We start from the raw sequence: 18,955 nt of genomic DNA, 5'->3' as shown, positions 1-18,955 counted from the left end.
ATTTTTCTGATTCTCTCGTCCGTCCCTGACTTATCTGTAAGCCCTGAAAGGCAGGAGGCTTATATAGTGAAAAGAGCTCTGGGGCAGCCAGTGTCCAAAGTGTGGTCACTGACTACCCCAATCCCCCTCAGCATAATCTGGAGGAATCTGGAATATTATAGGTTCTTGGTCCTTCGTCTCAAGACTGCTAGATCAGAACTTCTGAGGGGTGGGCACAGGAACCTGCATTTAAAAAAATTTTTTTTAAAAATTGAAGTATAATTGATTTACAATGTTGTGTTAGTTACTGCTGTACAGCAAAGTGATTCAGTTATACATATGTATACTTTCTTTTTTTAAAATATTCTTTTCCATTATGGTTTATCATAAGACATTGAATATAGTTCTCTGTGCTATACAGTAGGACCTTGTTGTTTATCCATTCTATACATAAAAGCTTACATCTGCTAACTTCAACCTCCCACTCCATCCCTCCCCCAACCCCTCCCCTTTGGCAACCACCAGTCTGTTCTGTTTGTGATTCTGTTTGTTTCATAGATAGCTTCATTTGTGTCATATTTTAGATTCCACATATAAGTGATATCATATGGTACTTATCCTTCTCTTACTTCACTTAGTATGATAATCTCTAGGTCCATCCATGCTGCTGCAAATGGCATTATTTTGTTCTTTTTTATGGCTGAGTAGTATTCCATTGTATATATGTACCACATCTTTATCCATTCCTCTGTTGATGGACATTTAGGCTGTTTCCATGTCTTGGCTATTGTGAATAGTGCTGCTATGAACACAGGGGTGCATGTATCTTTTGAAACTATAGTTTTGTCTGGATATATCCCAGGAGAGGGATCCCTGGATCATATGGTAATTCTATTTTTAGTTTTCTGAGGAACCTCCATACTGTTTTCCACAGTGGCTGCACCAACTTACATTCCCACCAACAGTGTAGGAGGGGGCTGCATTTTAAGCAAACCCCTTGGACGGGCCTTATGTGGTAACCACTGGTGTACGGAGACCGGCACCGACCTGACCACCCTAAACCAAGACCACTTGCGGAGTCATCACACTAGGTCCTGCCTGTCAGGGTTGTGACAAGGAAGCCAGGAGGCAGCAAATGCACCCCGAGCTGGCACAGTGCCTCACGTACAGAACCTCCAGGAGGCGTTAGTCCGACAGCACCGTGCCGTTCAGAGCCATGGTCTTCATAGTAGTGAAAACCTAAACCACCTAATGATCCAACAGTGGAATACGTTTTATAGTACATTCACCCTGAGGATCATCCAGCTATTAAACAAGCGATATGGGAAGACACGGGTACACTTAAAAGAATTGTGCGCGTGTGGTAGAGAATCTCCAGAGTTGGCTCCCAAAGGACCCTTGAGGCCCCTCCCACCATGGACCTGGGCTTGCCTGGTGACTCGCTTTAGCCACGAGGATCTGGCAACAGTGATGCTGTGCTGGTTCTGAGCCTGAGCTTTAACGCCTGGCAGCTTCTGCTTTTGCACTTTTGGGAACCCCAGGCCATCAAGTAAGAAATCTGTGCGCCCTGCTGTAGGGGCCTCGTGGAGCCCAGCTGTCCCACCGTCCCCTCAACAGCAGCCATGCGCCGGAGCCGTCATCTTGAACGTGCCAGACTGGCCAGCCCCCCACACCTGGAGGAGCAGAACCTTCCAGCGGAACCCTGCCAACCACAGAATCGTGAGACGTAATAAAACATTGGCTTAAAAACAACTGAATTGTGTGTGTTACACAGCAATAACCAGAAGGACAGGTTGCAAAATGGCACAAGAAGCTTTATCTCAACTTTTGAAATATGCAAAATTAGGAGCACAAATACTATTATCGGCGATAATTTCCTGCATTATTTGGCTACATTTTAGGTTTTAAACAATGAACATTATCACTTATATAAGAAAATAATGATGTCATACTTGATAAAATCCACTTCAGTTTTAGTTTAAAAGAAAAAAAAGCTGCAGATAAATGGGTCTCTGTCTACTGGGCGTAGCTCGATCACCACCTGCCCTTTCACTGGAAGGTCATCACCTGTTGTCAGAAAGTTCTTTCTCGGGTATTGAGCTCTCAGTTTCCACTTCAGAGGCCACGGCTTCTGGGGAGCAAACTGTACCCGAAGGGAATCAGGTCTCCCTTTAATTCCCCACGTGTATCCTAAGCCCAGCTAATGCAACGAAGTCCCTTCTGGCCACTGATGAAGACACGAAGCCACCTCCCCTGTGTCCTCAGCCCTGCGGCTGTAGCTGGTGTTTTGGTTTGGTTGTTCCTGCCCCTGCCCAGCCCTCCTCACAATTCTGGCTTTGACTAGTCATTGCCACTGAGTATCAGGGCTCGATCAGAAGAAGACGAAATCCAGCCAGTGGTGCTGTTTGCTTGGCCAGGAAAACCACACAGAAAGACCCCGGGACAGAAGACAGCAGCCCAGCGTCGGCCACTGAGCTGCCACCCGCACAGGCGCGAGGACACCGAGGAATCAGACCCAAGCTGGCCCTTCCTTCAGCTCACACACCTGAGGGACACGATGGTGCAAAGAGCAGGGCTGGGAGAAGCACTTACTGATGAAGATTACAGACTTGAAGCTACGGATGAGACCATGACGTTTCAGTCTACTTTTTAAATAACCCCTAGTTCTGACTCGGGGGGAAGAGATGCCCGACACACACTCTGCAGTCAGTTCCAACGGGGTTCTGAAAGCGCAGTATTTAATTGGAGACCTTGAAAAAAGAAAATCAAAGCCTGCTTTTATTGATGCACCGACAGACTGACCCGAGATTTGGAAGGGGTAGTTCGTTAATACAATACTCATCATCAAAGCAAATTGAAAAGACAACGGTGTCTGAAGTGGCTTTACGGTGACATGACGCCTTAATAAGTTACGGAAACGGCCTGCTCGTTAACCAACTTCTCACTTCATGTTCTTTACAAACTCCTCTCCTTTCTTGATGGAGGCTTTCAGCTCAGGAATGGCCTCGGCGATCATCTTCTCTTCGAAAGGGGAGACTTTGCCAATGCCTAGATTCTTCTCGATGCCCTTTTTCTGAAGGAGAGAGGGGAGGTGGTAAGATTTTACAAGGAAGTTTCCATGAATGGGTTTGTTACAGAAAATCCCTCTTGTAACTTCATCAGCCCTGCCTCGCCTGTCTAACCGGTGGCTTCTGGGCAGCCTGCTGAGGGAGCCGCACACCCCGGGGACGGGGCAGGACGGGACAGGATGGGTGTGAGCCGTGCCAGGAGCTCAGCTTCTGTCATTCAGCCCTGGGCTGGGAGCCGGGCTCTGGCACTCACTGTGTGTGCACCTGTCACGCACCCACCAAGTTTGTTTCCTTATCGACCCCACGGGAGGCTGTGAGGACAAATGTGGGTTGCTTGGCACACAAAGAACTCAATAATTAGTAGCGCCTGAGTTATTCTCCCTGACACAGAGTGTACTTTTGGGATCTAGTTTTTTTCCCAAGTTGGTGAAGGACTGAAGAAACACTTTAATAGCCACCTGAATCCAACGTAATTAAGGAGATACAGGTCGGACATTAGGAAAACAGCAGGCTGGCGTCCAGGCCGCCTCCTCGGAGCCTCCCTGACCGGGACCGTCAGCCTCGGGGGCCTCTCCTGCAGGCCGCACCAGGCTGCACACACCTGCACTCAGCTGCTTCTGGAGCTAACCACAGTTAGTTCTGGAGACTAGTGTCGGTCTCAGGGATCTTGGACACCAGGGTGTCTGTGGGAAGGGCTTCTTTCTGGGCATGAGAGGAAGGCGAGCACACATTTGCCTGATTCCAGCAGGTGCCCACAGCTAAGACGTGGAAACCTGCTCACTGAAGACTCGGTAGGAGTCAAGCAGACCAGAGGGCTGCCCAAAACCAGCCTGGCTGAAGCCAGCAAGGTGACTAGAAGGGCCCCGTCCCAGCGCATTTCAAGAAGGAAAACCAGTGGGATGAGGAGCAGGACCCAGGAATGCCTGAACTGGAAAGCCTACCAACTGCACACGCCTCGGCAGGCCCTGAGGTCAGAATGAGAACTAACAAGCACAGCCTAGTGCGGGGAAGCCTCTTCTGTGAGGGCTGTCCGTGGGCCGCCTCGGGACACAACGAGGGTCTCATCGGGGAGCATACCCAGGCGGCCGCTGCTGACCAGCTGCTGGAGCCGTGAGATTCCCGTCAGCCCCACAGACTGAGGTTTCTCCCTGCTCCTGATTCTGTGATGCTTCTACCCTCAAATATCCAAGCACAGGCCAGGCGGTGAGATGCAGTTACTGTACAAGGAAATCTGAATCATGGAGCAAATGCACGGAGCACAGCTGCTGAGTCTCAGCTACAGAAAATGCTCCTCCTTCCGGCCAAGACCTGGCCTCCAGGATACATACCCCCAGCAGCAGCGGTGTGGAGAAATACGGACAGTCCGTTTCTTGAGACTTAATGAAGGAACATTCGATAACTCCTTCCTTTCCGTTCATCGCATCCACGAGGGAGAAGACAAACCGGGCTCCAGCATACGCCATGGACAGGGTGGCAGAGCCTAGGAGGACAAAGGCAGGTCAGCCAAGCTAGCGCGGCGACCGTAAGATCCAGGTGAGCTTCCCCGCCAGCTAAAACCCCATCTGCATAACCTCCAGCTTTCCAGTCTCATCAGGAATTTAGGTCAGCATCCCTTGAAATGACAGACCCGCAAATGGCATGGAATTAGCTCTGCTGACCTCAAACACTACTCCACGGCCCCCAGCAAGCTGCGCTGCCCTCTGACTGGGGGGCTGCTTATCAAGCAGATGGACGTGAAACTTAGAAAAGGACCCGCTCCTTGCTGGGCCCTCATGAGTCTTCGGCTCTGCCTCTAAAAGCCCGGGGCTGTCCGAGAGCCTACCTGCTCCGGCCTTAGCCTTGACCACCTCCGTGCCGGCCTCCTGGATCCGCCCGATGAGGGTGGTCAGCTGGTCCTGGGGGAAGTCCACCTTGGGGGTGCACTGCAAGTGGAAGTCATAGGGATCATGTGAGCAGGGCCAGGATCCGGTCACCTCCCAGCCCCACGCCCGGCGAGGCCCGGCATCGCTGCCACGTGGGAGATCAAGACCTTTTCTTTAAAGAAAAAGCCGACTTTGTTGGGAGGTGTAGTGAGTTCTCTACTCATTTTAAAAAAACTTTCTCTATTTTGGACTAATTTTAGACTTAGAGAAACGTTGTAAAAATAGCAGAAAGATTTTCCTCACCCGGCTTACCCTGGTAACATTTTACATAACCACAGTGCAATTATGAAGAACAGGAAATTAACTAAACCACAGACCTTATTCAACTGTCACCGACTGTTCCACTACCGTCCCTTCTGTTCAGGGTCCTGCCCAGGACCCACCAGCACCCAGAGATCTCGCCTTTGACTGCTTCCGCAGTCCTCCCCTGGCTTTCAGGACATCTGTCAAGGGTACTGAATGCTCGCTTTGTAGGATGTCCACCAACTTAGATTTAAAAGGTGCTTCCTCAGTATTTTCTCCTGAGGTTATGAGGTGATTTATCTTATTCTCAGTGGTGTTTACCTTGTCTCTCCTCATTTTTAAACAAAGCAGCTTTGCCTGCTCTGACCTAATCAGGAAGGCAGTGATGTTTCCACCGGCAGTTTTCACTGTGTAGGAACTGGCCGTTTTGAACACCTTCTGACCACACTCACTCCCACAGCTGTGGACGCTGACCACAGCCCCACAGCAGGAATCCCTTCAAAATACCAACAGACGGTGAGAGCCTTGTCAGCCTGCTCCGAGGGCCCCAAAGTGAACCTCTGAACGGTGCTCGTGGTCTTGAGGCTTCCGGGCAGGGTGACACACACACCTGAGAGATCAGGGGGATGATGGTCTTCCCAGCATGGCCGCCAATGACAGGAACGTTGACGCGAGCCGGGTCCAAACCCTGGTCACCAAAAGTGTAAAGCTTGATTAACTTTTAACAAGCACTTTGAGTGTAACACATGTCATATGCACCTAAAGCACCAATACCGGAAAAATCCACAGAACCCAGAACAAAACCAGGCAAGAGGCCACCTGACTCCAGCCGTGCTCACGTGTCCCACTAGGCCCCCCTGCACGGCCTAACGTCAGTTTCAACACATGCAGTGAGTAACTTGGTGTCTGGTGAGGTCACTCTGAGGCTTTCCCTTCACAATGTGCTGAAAACTGCCTTCTTGAAGGGTCCCAACTGGTCCCCATCAGTCCCATAGCTTCTTGGAATCAGAGGATGACAATCCTCTTTCCCACACCTGATGTCATCCCCACGCATTAGCTCAGACTTATGTACCTACACTTTGTTACAGAGAAAAAATCCCTCGTATCAGAGCAAGATTCCAGAACACCCAGGGGTGAGAAGTCTGTCAACTCAAACAGTGATTCGAACAGAAAGAAGGAAACCAAGTTGAAAGGGGTCACAATGCCACGGTTCATTAAGCGGGGCTTGCTGGGACGGCTGATTCATTTGTTAAACCGGAGGCACGATGCCCCCAAGAATCTGCGAACCAGGTATTTCTTAACACAGTCAAAAAAAGAAGCTGGTGGGAGTAACGGGAGGGGGTGAGCAGCCCCAAAATGCTGCCACCTTCCCCAAATGCTGCAGCTGCTAGAGAGAGACACCGCGTAAGTTAGGAACCAGCCTTGCCTAGGTTGGGGAGCCCAGCCACAAGGGTGGGCAGACCCAGCAGCACAGAGTTAATGGACACGCACGGCAGTGTCTACAGGCCAGGGCACCACGCCGGTCACCAGGGACACAGGCACGAACAGAAAGGGCCCCTGCTTTTGAGAAGCTCATTGTCCAAAATGAGACAGATACAAACAGATGCTCCAATGTGATGGGTGAAGCCAGCCACAGAGTGGCTTTGTAAGGCACCTGGGAGAAGGCCTCCTGGGGCAGACCTAACTTCATCTGGGAAGGAGCAGGACTCCACCAAGGGAAACGTATTCTAGGCAAAAGGGGCAGAAAGAACAAAGACCTGGGGGTTCACAGAACATGTCCCATCAGCAGAGCATGAAGTGCAAAGGGCAAGCCCAGTGGAAGGCGGGGATGGAGACGGCCGAGGGGGGAGCCAGAGGCTGCGAGGTTAAGGTTAAGGGCAGCCTTTCATTCTCTGTGCAATTCAGGAACTTTTCAGAATGCCAGGCAGCCTGAGGTAAAGGGCGCATTCCTTAACTGACGCATCCAGCGCTAGATCCTCCGGCCAGGGCGGAGACATGCTTCCCCGCCTCACATGGCAAAGCTTCGAGGCCAAGCCTCCACGGTCTGACAGAACTCTCTGTGGGATCACAGCGGCCACGTGGGGCTCTGGAGCATCTCAAGTGTGGCTAGTGCAACAGAGGACCACAGTTTCTAATTTAATTATAATTAATTCAAACAGCCACAGGTATCTACTGTTGCAGCAGGATTAGGGGCCCCGGGGAAACGTGTGCTTCCCCCGGAGCTGGCAGCACCACGGGAGCCCTACGAGAACGAGCACTGCTGCTTCCAGGAACCGGGGGTGTATGCCTCGGGAAGCCGGAACCCCCGCCTCCCGGCCTGGGCGCGTTCAAACTCGGCTTCACCGAGACCCGCTCCGCAAAGCCTTTCCTGACTCAAAGACAACCACAGTCTAAACACACGTGCGCTGAAATGGTGATTCAGTTGTCTCTGGAATTAAAGTGTCTCTTTCCGCTTCACTCACAGAGCTCCCAGGCCCCGGGGCCACATCTCAGGGATCTGACCCCACTCGGAGAGCAGATCCTGAGGAACACAGCAGAGCATGAATCACAGCGGGGCACCGTACCGTCCACACCCTAGAAGAGAAGTGCTGGGCGCAGGGGAGGAAGAGGAAGGTCAACGGTCCTGTGTGCGCCCTTCTCACTAAGCTGTGTGCACGACAATTATTCCCAACGTGGGAGGACCCCCTCCTCCATAAGTTCACGAAAAATGGCCTGAAGCTCAGGAGGGACATGTATTTGGGCCAGAGGAAGTGGTTCTGCTGGGCCCATAACCCAACAGACTAGACAGCGAGTTGTGAAAGGTACCGAGGACTCCAGACCTGGCGCTGGTGCCAAACCCCGCCCCGGGACGAGCCTGGCGGCTCAGGAAGAAGCAGGCAGCCAGCGGGAGCAGAACCGAGGTAAGTCACTGCAGGTACCCAGGAAGGGAGTCAGAACACAGACCAGGGACAAGAATTCTGACGTGATTTCAGGGACTTTCCCAAGTTCTTCATGTTTGCTGATTTTATCGTTCGTCTAATGATTAGTGGGTAAAACCTGTTAGGACCAGTTTTCAGAGCCGAGCCGATGAACACGAAGAGCACAACCCAGCCTAGCCAGTGAGAAACCCAGGGAAAGCCGAACCCTTGATGCAGCGGGGAGAAGAGCGAGCTGGTCAACACGGAAGCTGGCCGGTTTCAGCCTGCAGGGGCCTGCTGTCTGCGTTCCCCAAGAAAACGCGCAAGCTGCTTCCCACCAAGGAGGCGAGCTATAAAGACATTTAAACCCTCCAGTTACATGTGACCTGTAAGGGCCCCGGTGTCTTCCATGCCAGTAAATGAGCCAAGAATAGCCAGAAAGGTTCAGAAAGGTAACTTGAAAGATGCCTAATGCAGCTCTTACCTTCAGTTCTGCAACAAAAGTGTTGGCTCGGACGATGTCCAGGGTTGTCACCCCAAATATTTTATTGGGGTTGTACACTCCGTGTTTCTTGAAAACTTCTGCTGTGATTGGGATGGTGGAGTTAACCTAGTAAATCCAAGAGAGAGGGGCACAATTTGCCTGCGTTCGGAGAGCAGAGCCATGCGACAGAAGGAAAAATCTTCTCGTCAGACCATTAACAAGCCCTAAGCTGTCACATTAAATTGCCCTGATAAGCGACCTTCATGATGGAAGGCCCCCTACTCTAAAAGACTGCTTCTTTTCCCCGCCATGAGAAAGAAGAAACCATTCACTGAGGGAGGCACTCTTCCCCTTGGTGGCCTCCGAGCCCAAAGTTCAAACATGCACGTGACCCTTCAACTATCAACTTAAAAATGTGATGAAGGCTCCACAAGGCACCTTCTGCTCCAGCTGGGACTTAGCCCGAATGGCCATTAAAAAAAAAAAGACAGCCTAGCAAGAAGCTACAAGCTACAAGCTCAGTCCCAGCTCTGTCACTCTGTGTCGTAACCCCGGCCAAGTTACCTCAACTCCTTAGAACTCAGTTTCTTAAAACGGGAGACAACTACCTCATGAGGTTGTTGTGAAGATTAAGTGACTTAATACATGGCAAGTGCTTTAACACATTACCTGGTACATAGAAAGAATAAAAACAAGACAAAAACAGCGAGATTTATATTAGGCACCGGTTAATCAGCCCCCCAAGAACTTCTGACCAGTTGCCCCCGAGGAAAGGTGAGCTGGTTGGAAAGGGCAGGATCCTCTTCTCAGAGGCCACGGGCACAAGCTCTGCGTGTTTATCAGCGGCCACGTTCCTGAGTCAACATCAGTGTCACTGCACTTTCACCCAGATCCTTCTTGTACTTGGGAGACCAGAGTCCAGATCAACCAGCAGGGAGGACCGGAGGAGATGCTGTCAAATGCAACCTGAGGCCCTGCTAGGGCGGGCGTGGGAGCCACAGCCGACTTCTCAGGAGGGACACAGCACCTGGAGTTTCTGAACTGGAGAACTAGCTTCCTGCAAAAACCAGCAAGCAGGGCCTGGGGGGCTGCGTACGGGATCATGTGTGAGTGTGAGGAGGGAGGGGACGCCAGGAAGCAGGAATTGCAAACCCCAAGTAGAACACAGTAAAAGGAGGTAACAGGCTACCACAATCAGGGCTGAAGCAGCCTCAGGAATGGGCTTATTTTCCAGGTGGAAAAACTAAGATACTGAGAGGGGAAACGATCTGCCCAAAGGCACACGGTCGATGGGAAAACCAGGTTAAAACTCACTTGGTCTATGCCAGAAGGAATCCTTAGGAAATAAATCTAAGCGCCTTTTATTAGCTCATCCACTTTATCCATTTCAGCACATGAACCTGATTGTTCTCCCTCTAAGCACAGAAGCACACTTTTGCTAACTGTGGACTTTCATGCGGCATCAGCAGCCGGCACTCACCGGATTTGAAATGATGCAGATCATGGCCTCGGGGCAGTGCTGGGCACAGGCAGCAGTCAGGGTGGCCACAATTGTGGCATTGGTGTTGAACAGGTCATCCCGGGTCATGCCTGCGAACGATCCAGTTCAAGGTGTTCATAAAGCACAGGACGAATTTCCAAACGTGTACCAAGTTGTGTGTGTTTGTTGTTATGGGAAATTCAAACATGGGTGAGGCAGGGTCCGTTTCAAGTAAATCCATCTTGTAGGGAAAACGGCCCAGTGTGACAAGTGCCAAGATAGAGGTCTGAGGGTGGAGCGTGGGGAGGGGAATGAGGGGGGTTATACCTGAGGAGGATCACCAAGGATCAGTACAGCTTCCAAGGTGGAGGCAGGTGGAGGGAAGGGCGTTCCATGCAAAAAAAGTGCACACAGAACACAATGAGACTGGGCGAGGGGACCCAGTGACAGGTGGAGGGCTTCATCCGTACCCCACAGGCACTGGGGAGCCTTTGGAATTTTTTCTGCAGCAGAGATCAGACCAGATCCATTTTTCATGGAAAACTACATCCTCAGCTGACTTGTGGGGAGATGCTAGGCAAGGCTTTCAACACACACCTGGTTTTCTTGGGACTCCCGCTGGAATCACCACCACATCACAGCCCTTCAGGCAGTCTGGCAGCTGCTCAGGTCCGAGGTAGCCTGGAAAAAACACCCACGTGAGCAATTTCACCACTTCCGACTTGGAGAGGCCAGCACGTCTGTGGGGACAGAGCCCGGGTAGGACGGGCCCACCTGAGTCCAAGGCCGGCCACAGGCCTCAAGACAGGCTGGAAGGCCCGCCCATGAAGGGGTTCCTCTTCTGGAGAACTACCACTGTGGGCCTGACGACACTGGCTGGCAGGACAGTCTCTTTCACTCCACTTTCCTCCAGCCTCACTGGCCCAGCCCCGATTTGGAACAGAGTAACCGCCCAAGTTCCCACAGAATCAGCCAAGTCGGCTGCTTTTCCTTATCCAACCCAACTCGCCAGCACTTCTAAGTCCTTCTCGGCTCCCAGTAAGGGCTGCTTATTCCACGTCACGGTCATCCTAATAAAAGCTCTGTCTCGGAGTCAGATCAGAAGGCACCGTGGAGGCCAGGAGAGAAAATCCCCGTGCTGATAAACGGGGACTAAATATCAGCATCCATTCTATTTACTCCTATCATCTGAGGAAAAGAAGGTCCACTTTCAAAGATCTCAGGGAAATCGGCCAAAATCTGCTTTGATTTGACTTCTCCCTTATTGCGGGAGCTTTTGGAAACTCAAATATACAGCCCAAAAGAAAATGAGCAAACTAATTCAGAGGGACCACGGAAGGCACACGAACAAATGAGCTGACAGTCAATCTCCTGTGTTGTCTACACCAAATGAAGATACATGCAAACACCATCAAACAGTCTCACACTGACAGCAGAGACAGAAAGCAGTATAAGTTTTCTGCACAGCAATCTGATACTTTATAGTAAAAGCTTTACAATGGTCATACCTACTCATTCTACTTTTAGGATTCTTTTTTTTAAGGATTCTAAGAAACAAGATGTAAAGATAACGATGTTTACACAGCTTACCTATTTACAGTAGAGCAAAACAGGAAACAGCCCAATGGTCAACAGTGTGGGTATAATAATAAATAAGTGATAAATTATAGTACATCTTTAAAAATGATTTTACCAAGAATTTGGTGACATGGAAAAATGCTGCTATAATGTGAAGGTAAAATAAGCAGGATATATATAATTATATGTAATTATGAGTGACTTCTTGGATGACATACCTAGATTTCCCTTGGATTTTCCTAAGGTGGCCCTGTTTTGAGGAAGCTGGCAAAGGAAACCCTGGGGTGGAGGGATGGCCCGGGGTGGGGAGCAACTGGCAGCATTTCTTACTGCCCCCGCACCCCTGCAGGAGGCTGCCTCTTCCCCATCCTCATATTACTTGTTAAATTATAAAAAATTAAAAATGGGAAGATGAGAGCACCGTTGTTATTCTCAAAGACACTATTTAAATTTTTATAGACCCAAGTCAAAAAAGGTGCAATAATTTATAAAATTTAATTGTAAAATGAACATGGAAACCCCAAGTCTCTGAACACCTAGTTTCACTTAAGAATCTCACTCTAAACCTGAATCCTGGCCTACGGGGGAGGAGAGATGTAAGTTCTCCAGGGTCGGCATGCTCAATACCTTTTACCGTCGCTCTGGTCTCTATGTGGCTCAGATCGGCGGCCACTCCGGGTGTATGAGCAATATCGTAGAGGGTCAGGCGGCTCACCAAGGGGCTGTTCTTCAGCAGAAGTGAAAGCGGCTGCCCGATTCCTCCGGAAGCCCCCAGCACAGCTACTTTAGCATTGTTCTAGAAAGAGGCAGAGAGAGAGGACTGTGAAGATGGAATCAGCATTAAAAGGATTCACATGGTAAACTGCAGAGTACTGCACTGGGTCTCTTATTGCAGCAGTACCAAATGAAGAGGCAATCGTATTCCTACCATTCCAAAGATCCCCTTTCCTTCTGAAGTTCAGAGGTTTGCCTCAGGAAAATGGGGGAGAACTCATGTCTCTAGATGCTGTGACAGTCAGGGGCATACTCCTGTACCCTCTGAAAGGGGAGCAAACTTCACTCAATCGCCACTTGGACTGGTTAACAGAAGCCGTTCCTTCAATGTGCAGTTTTATTTTTTTAAATAAATTTATTTATCTTGGGCTGAATTGGGTCTTTGTTGCTGCGCACGGGCTTTCTCTAGTTGCGGTGAGCGGGGGCTACTCTTTGTTGCGGTGCGCAGGCTTCTCATTGCAGTGGCTTCTCTTGTTGCGGAGCACGGGCTCTAGGCGTGCGGGCTTCAGTAGTTGTGGCACGCGGGCTCTAGAACGCAGGCTCAGTAGCTGTGGTGCACAGGCTTAGTTGCTCCGCGGCATGTGGGACCTTCCTGAACCAGGGCTCGAACCCGTGTCCCCTGCACTGGCAGGTGGATTCTTAACCATTGCGAGTGAGGCTGTTTCTAACCTAAACTCACAAATGAGAAGGGGAGCCTATCCCGGCAAGCAGGCAGGGAGCTGCCAGGGAAGAAGACAAGCCGAGAGAAGAGCAGCCACAAGAACTCAAAGCATGGCGTGCGGTCCTCTAGGGCAGCCGTGTACTCTGGGTCTTCACATTATCACTGCACGCTGTGTTCCACAGCAACGGATGCTAGTAATAATGGGCTTCTGTTATCAAAAACAAAAATCAAACCAAACAAACCAAAACTCAAGCCAAAACCAAAACAACCACACAGTGTAATCTGCTCGAGGAAACTAAAACTCTAAAAAGCATATATTACATCTAAGATTGGAATTCAGGTTTTGTTTGTTTGTTTTTAAGTTGGTGCTTTAAAGGTGGACCCTTGACTTCACAGAAAACTAGCTGGACCAACCCAGAACCTGAGGTCTGGCAATCTCACCCACCTCCAGACCTTCAATAATCACTCCCACATCCTGTCCCGAATCCTAGGAACTCCCAAATTGCAACTCCACGTTCCCAGTTCTGTTAGGCAGACCACTGGTCCCACAAACCCAACTGTGTAAATAAATTTGTCCTTACTACCTCTCCCATCCCTGTTCCCAAATGGCACGTGTGTTCAACCAAATTCAAAACTTTAGAGCTATCTTCTGCTTCCTCCCTTATTGGAGACACCCAGTTAGGACACGAAAGGACTTGGCATCTCAAACATCTTCCCAACCTGCCCCTGATTTCCATCCTGATGCCATTATCTAACTTAGGTCCTCAGCTCCACCTCTCAACCACCCTTCCAAAAATTCAAAGTTTTAATCATTTCCTTGAGTAAAAATCTTGTCAAGTTCCTCATGCCCAGATTACTCAGCCTGGCTGCCAAGGCCGACCAGGGCTCCAATGTGGGGCGCATAAGACAGTTCCCCTGGTGTGCAGGATGTCAATGTCAAGGCTGTGTCTTTATTTTTATCTATCAGGTGAAGAATTAAACTCTACCAAGAAACTGACTGACCTGGTGCTCTCAACTAGGGTCCTGAAGTGAATCAGTCCCATGTGACACACAAGATGAACACAACACAGGGAGAGGGAAGAGGGGATTGCTTTCAGTGTGATGAGGTGATGTTATTGTTTGTATATTATAAGGTTTCATCAACTTAGTTAATATTTATAAAAACATAACTTGTAAGTGGTGATATCTTTACAGTGAGATGAGAAGAATCTTTGGTATTGCAGGTTAGCTCATGATCTCTTTGTAAACAAGCTGTTTCCAAACTCCATATCTTTTTCCACGTTGAGGAGTGGCTGTCAACAGCACACTGTTTAGCAACGGGGCTTTGAAAATGGATATATAGTAACACTTCCTTCACTTGTAAGTTTGCTTTTTTTAATCTGTTATGGTTTTTAAATTTCTGTTTTTTGTGTCATACATATTAGCACATTAGTACATACGGAGAGACATAAATACACTGAGGTTGAAGTCTCCCTAGGCCAATGTACCATCTGGCTCAAGCTCATCTTTCTGACTTATACACTTATATACTTCAACAACTCCACCTGTATGTCCAATAGGCATTTTAAACTCAACATATCCAAATCTAAGCTCCTGATACCCACCCCACTACAATCACTCTCTTCTAGCAGTATTTCCCACCTCAGCAAATCTCAGCTCCAAAACCCAAAGCCTTGGTTTTCTCCATGGTCCTCTTTCTCTCCATACACCTCATGAAATCGTTATCAGCAAATCCCAGTCTTACCTGCAGTTAATCCCCCTTCCCCCACTACTCAGCATCAATCTTCATCACCTCCACCTGTCCTAAGTTTGTTTACTCACTGTTGGCTCAAGTGCCACTTCTCACTCATCCTGGTATCACCTGCAGCACCCAGCACAGTTCTGGGCAACACGGATACTCAAATGTACTCATTCGTATATTTATTTTTTCGAATGAACTGAATGCACAGGAAACTGATCTAAAGAACAAAAGCTAAGTAAGAAATGTGGAACCTCATTTAATAATCACCTCCCTTTTGGGGTGTGGTACTCTAAGAGGCAATGTGGGCATCTCCTGGGTTCTAACTTTGGTTGTATTAGAATCACTTGGGGAACTTGGTAAAAAACACGGAGGCCCAGGTCCTACCCTCCTTCAATGAGCCTCGGCCTCTGATCTTTACCAGCTTTCAGGTGATTCTGACACACCAGCGTTTGAGAATCGCTACCCTAGAAGACAGCTAAAAATAGCTTAGGCTTAAGTAGTCCCAGGCCAAGCCGCGCAGTTAACAACACCCGGGGGCAGGCCCAGTCCGCCCACCGCAGGAAGGAGCCTTCAAAAGGTCCTTAAGAGGAAGCAGAGTCTTCAGGTTCTTAGAGCAAAGGCTTGATGATCCAAAAAAGTCACTCACAGTGGTCAGGAGAGCTGAATTTTAATCCTCTGGCCAAAACACTGTGTAACCTTGGACCAGTGCTCTGCCCTCGGTATCTCTGCCTGTCTGCACTATGGAGTTAAAAATTACACAGTGCTTGTACGGACGCTGCAAGAACAAGGTTAGTCTCTCAAAATACTACGGAAAATAAGTTACTTTCGGCCCTAGAGCCCTGGCTTCTCCACCTTGAAGGAGCACAGGTCAAAAGCAGACCCTCTGGGGGGTCCGGGGGCGAACTGGGAGGCTCGGAGAAGCGCCCCGGTCCTGGAGCTGGACTACTTCCCCACCCCCCGACTCCTGGGCTTTCTCCCCCGCACCTCCTGCCCGGTATCAGGGCCGGCCCAGGACGCCACAGCCGAGGACCAGCACTGGGCGGCCCTGCGGTCCAGGCTGGCCCGGGGGTCAAGGCTGCTCGCGAGCCAGGAACACACGTGGCCTAGGTCGGGGAGCCTCCACCTGCAGGCAGCCCCTCGCAGGACCTACCTGGGCCGAGGTGCTGAAGCTGCGGCGGAGAGCGGCGCTGGCAGGCCGGGCGAGGGCGGAGAGCATGGCTGAGACGGGCGGGGCGCGGACTGGCTGGCGAAGGAGCTTGCAGCAGGACACTGTCTCCAACGACCTCCACGCTGCACCGGACCTCCCGGCTCTGCTCCGCCTGGCCTCGCGAGAGTGGCCTGGCTTCCGGCGCCCCACCTCCCAGATCTCGCGGTATCTCGGCCGCGTCCGCGCTGTCGCGGAGGCCGGCGGAGGGACGCTCCCTGTGCGCAGTTTTGGGGTGGGTCGTAGTGCGGTGAGGCTCCGTGCGGCCTGTGGGGGAGACGCGGTCGGAGTGGGAGGGAGAGTCCGCACCCTAGAGGTGGAAGAAGACGAGCTTTAGGCTGGAAGAGCCTTAGAGGAGCGATTTTGCAGGTGGGGGCTCGAGGCTCTGACAGGGAGACCGGCTGAGGTCGCGCCGCAGGCCCGACAGAATGGGTGCGGCCCGAGCCCCCCGAGCTCAGCCCAACTCACCCCTCCTGTCCCTGGAGGCGGGAGGGGCTCCGAGCTGTGGAAAGCTCTGGAAAGGAAAGGGGGAGGGGAGGTTGAGAGTCCCGGGGTTGGGGTGGAGGATGAAGGCTCCTCTAATCAGTCGCTCCCGTGCACCCTCCCCCCCCCACCCCGATCGCACACACCCCGTCCACCCGCCAGTGTCGTCGTCCCTCCTGGTGCCCAGGACCTTCTAGTAGAGTTTACAAAGCTTTAGAGACACCCCTACCAAGAATGGCCGACCCTGAGACACTGTTCTACGAGTTTACAGGAAAGCAGTTCCGCGTTACAGATGAGGAAACAGGTATCCAGGTGATAACCTGCGAAGTCACTCAGTCCCTGCCCCTCAGGTCTGCCCAGCCGTGCTGTGAACCCGGCCACACTGTTTCTGCTTTAGGGACCAAGAAACTATGGCTGAGGTCAGTTAAGTGGATTCGTTCAGAGTCTACCAGAAAGAAAGTAAAGATACGGTTTCTACTCACAAGAAGCTTATTTATCAGTATCCTTATAAGCTTCATTTGCCCCACTGCTGTTTTCTGGGCATACAGAGAATTCCTTGCCCACAAAAAGTTCAGGGTCACGTGGGACAGGTAGGTGTGTTGCAGGTTGTTAACCTTAGAGAAGTGTACAAACCCAGTGGGGGGACCAGTGACCGCCTCCCTGGGAACAGTGGTCGGGGAACCAGCGGTGAAAAGAACAGTTAGCACAGGTGCTGAAGAACCTATCCATAGGAGGGAGTGCATGGTGACTGGCTTACTCTTTCCTCCCTCCTTTTTTTACCTTGTTTATTGAGCTACTAAGATGTGCCAGTCCAATCTTGGAGCTGGGTGTTCAACTATGAACGAGATGCAGACATTTTCTGCCTTCCGGGAGCTCAGAGTCTAGTGGGGAGACAGGTAAACTGCAAGCAGCATGATATGGCCAACACTAGGAGAATTATGAGGGGCTGTGGGAACACAAAGGAGGTCCATCTACCCCAGATTTGGGGTGGAGGTGGGGGCCGTGTGAGAGAGGACTTTGGAGGATGAAACGTCTAAGCTGAGATGTAAAGGAAGAGCAGGAGTTTCTCAGTGGGACCATTCTCCTCCACAGGAGGGAGAGATCCTTGCCTGGGCTTTGGATCTCCCAAAGTGGGGGCACTAGGAGTTGGGCGTTTAACAATGGGAAGTGTCCAGATGAGAAAGAAAGGGAAAAGAGCGCAAAGGAAAACCTGGAGGAAGGGACGGTGAACAGATAATTTCTGTTGGAGAGGGGACATGAGGACAAACAGTGTTCTTTATCTTATCACTGACTGTGTTCTCTCTGATTATTTACCCCTCTATCTTACCACTAGACCTGAAAGCATCTTACAGTCAGGTTCTTTCATCTCTTTATTGTCCAGCACCTGACCAGGCTGAGAGTGGGTTTCTGAATTTTGGGAGAGTTGAGTGGTTTTAGATGCGAGGCTGGAAAACCCAGATTGTGCAGGACTTAACGAATGTTAGCTGAGAAGTTTGTATTTTATTCCTCGGGAAGCAGGTGTTTATCAAAGGCTTTTGTGATGCCACTAGAACTGTGTTTGAGGAAGATTAGACTGACTTTGGTGTGTTAAAGATTCCAAGGGAAAAATGTGCAGGGCAGGGAGATTGTTCAGGAGGCTGTCTAATGAGATGATAAATATCTGAGTTACGGTGATGGTTTTAGAAATGGTGAAGCGGGGCCAAATGAGGGAGAGGGAAGAATTGATAAGCGTTTGTGCCCATCTGGGTTTAAGAAACAAATGGAAGTGATGTGGGAAACCAGCCTGAGAGAAGTATATGTGTACAGAAACAGGGAATTCAGGGGTTGTGTGGAAGGAGAGCTGGCTGGAGAAAAATAAAGAGCTCTGTTTTAGATGGGCTGCATTGGAAGGGATGGGGAGTTGTCCATATAGAAATATCAGTGGACACTTGGGGAATTACTCCAAGAGGAAATACGGGATTGTGAAACCCCCCGAGAGAGGCCAGGGCTGAAGTCATCCCTATAGAGGGGAGAGTTGAGGCCAAGGGAGAGAAGCTAGAGTCACATTCTCATATGCTCACTCCCACATCTGGGGCTGGAACTCCTCCCCATCCCTGCCAAGTCAGTCAGCCCCTGTCAGCATCTCCACAGCCGGGAATCACTACCTCCCAAGTCCTCTACTTGGGCCATCCCAGCCACTTGACTGTTAGAAAAACGTCCTCACATTCAGCTCCTAGTTGCTTCCCTTTAAATCGCAAAATGGTTCATAACGCTCTTAGCAGCTACTGTATCAAGCATTGACTTTGTGCCAGGCACCATGCCCTGCTTTGCAAGTGTAACTGTTACAGTGAACATGCACGGCCTCATTCAGGAAGCCTAGTGCAGTCAGAAAATGGCTGTATGTCTTCATCCCCGTTCCTCCTTTAAATCTTTGCTTGCCCTTGGATTACATCTAGCCACTA

At 50.4% G+C, this 18,955-nt stretch overlaps 2 protein-coding genes across 9 annotated transcripts in view; one reads left to right on the top strand and one right to left on the bottom strand.

The window, feature by feature from the left end:
* Nucleotides 1-2,739: 2,739 nt before the first annotated feature.
* On the bottom strand, nt 2,740-16,141 carry MDH2 (malate dehydrogenase 2). Its single transcript, XM_059897112.1, has 9 exons — nt 15,978-16,141; nt 12,279-12,447; nt 10,671-10,754; nt 10,074-10,183; nt 8,594-8,719; nt 5,823-5,900; nt 4,870-4,969; nt 4,376-4,527; nt 2,740-3,052 (listed from the first exon to the last, which is right to left on the bottom strand). Exons 1-9 carry the CDS (start codon nt 16,041-16,043, stop codon nt 2,921-2,923), a joined length of 1,017 nt encoding a protein of 338 aa, XP_059753095.1. The 5' UTR covers nt 16,044-16,141; the 3' UTR covers nt 2,740-2,920.
* Nucleotides 15,353-18,955, top strand: part of STYXL1 (serine/threonine/tyrosine interacting like 1) — a 62,078-nt gene continuing 58,475 nt past the window's right edge. For 4 of the 8 annotated variants that reach the window (XR_009497614.1, XM_059897119.1, XM_059897113.1 and 1 more), the window contains exon 1: nt 16,272-16,400. The gene's annotated coding sequence lies outside the window, so the exon portion shown is untranslated. Of the gene's footprint in view, nt 15,616-16,209; nt 16,401-18,955 lie in introns of those variants that run through there. The other 4 variants (XM_059897114.1, XM_059897121.1, XM_059897116.1 and 1 more) reach the window with 4 other exon arrangements.

Source organism: Balaenoptera ricei, chromosome 15, assembly GCF_028023285.1.
Source record: "Balaenoptera ricei isolate mBalRic1 chromosome 15, mBalRic1.hap2, whole genome shotgun sequence".
NCBI lineage: Eukaryota > Metazoa > Chordata > Mammalia > Artiodactyla > Balaenopteridae > Balaenoptera > Balaenoptera ricei.
This window is presented reverse-complemented; position numbering and strand designations above follow the sequence as displayed.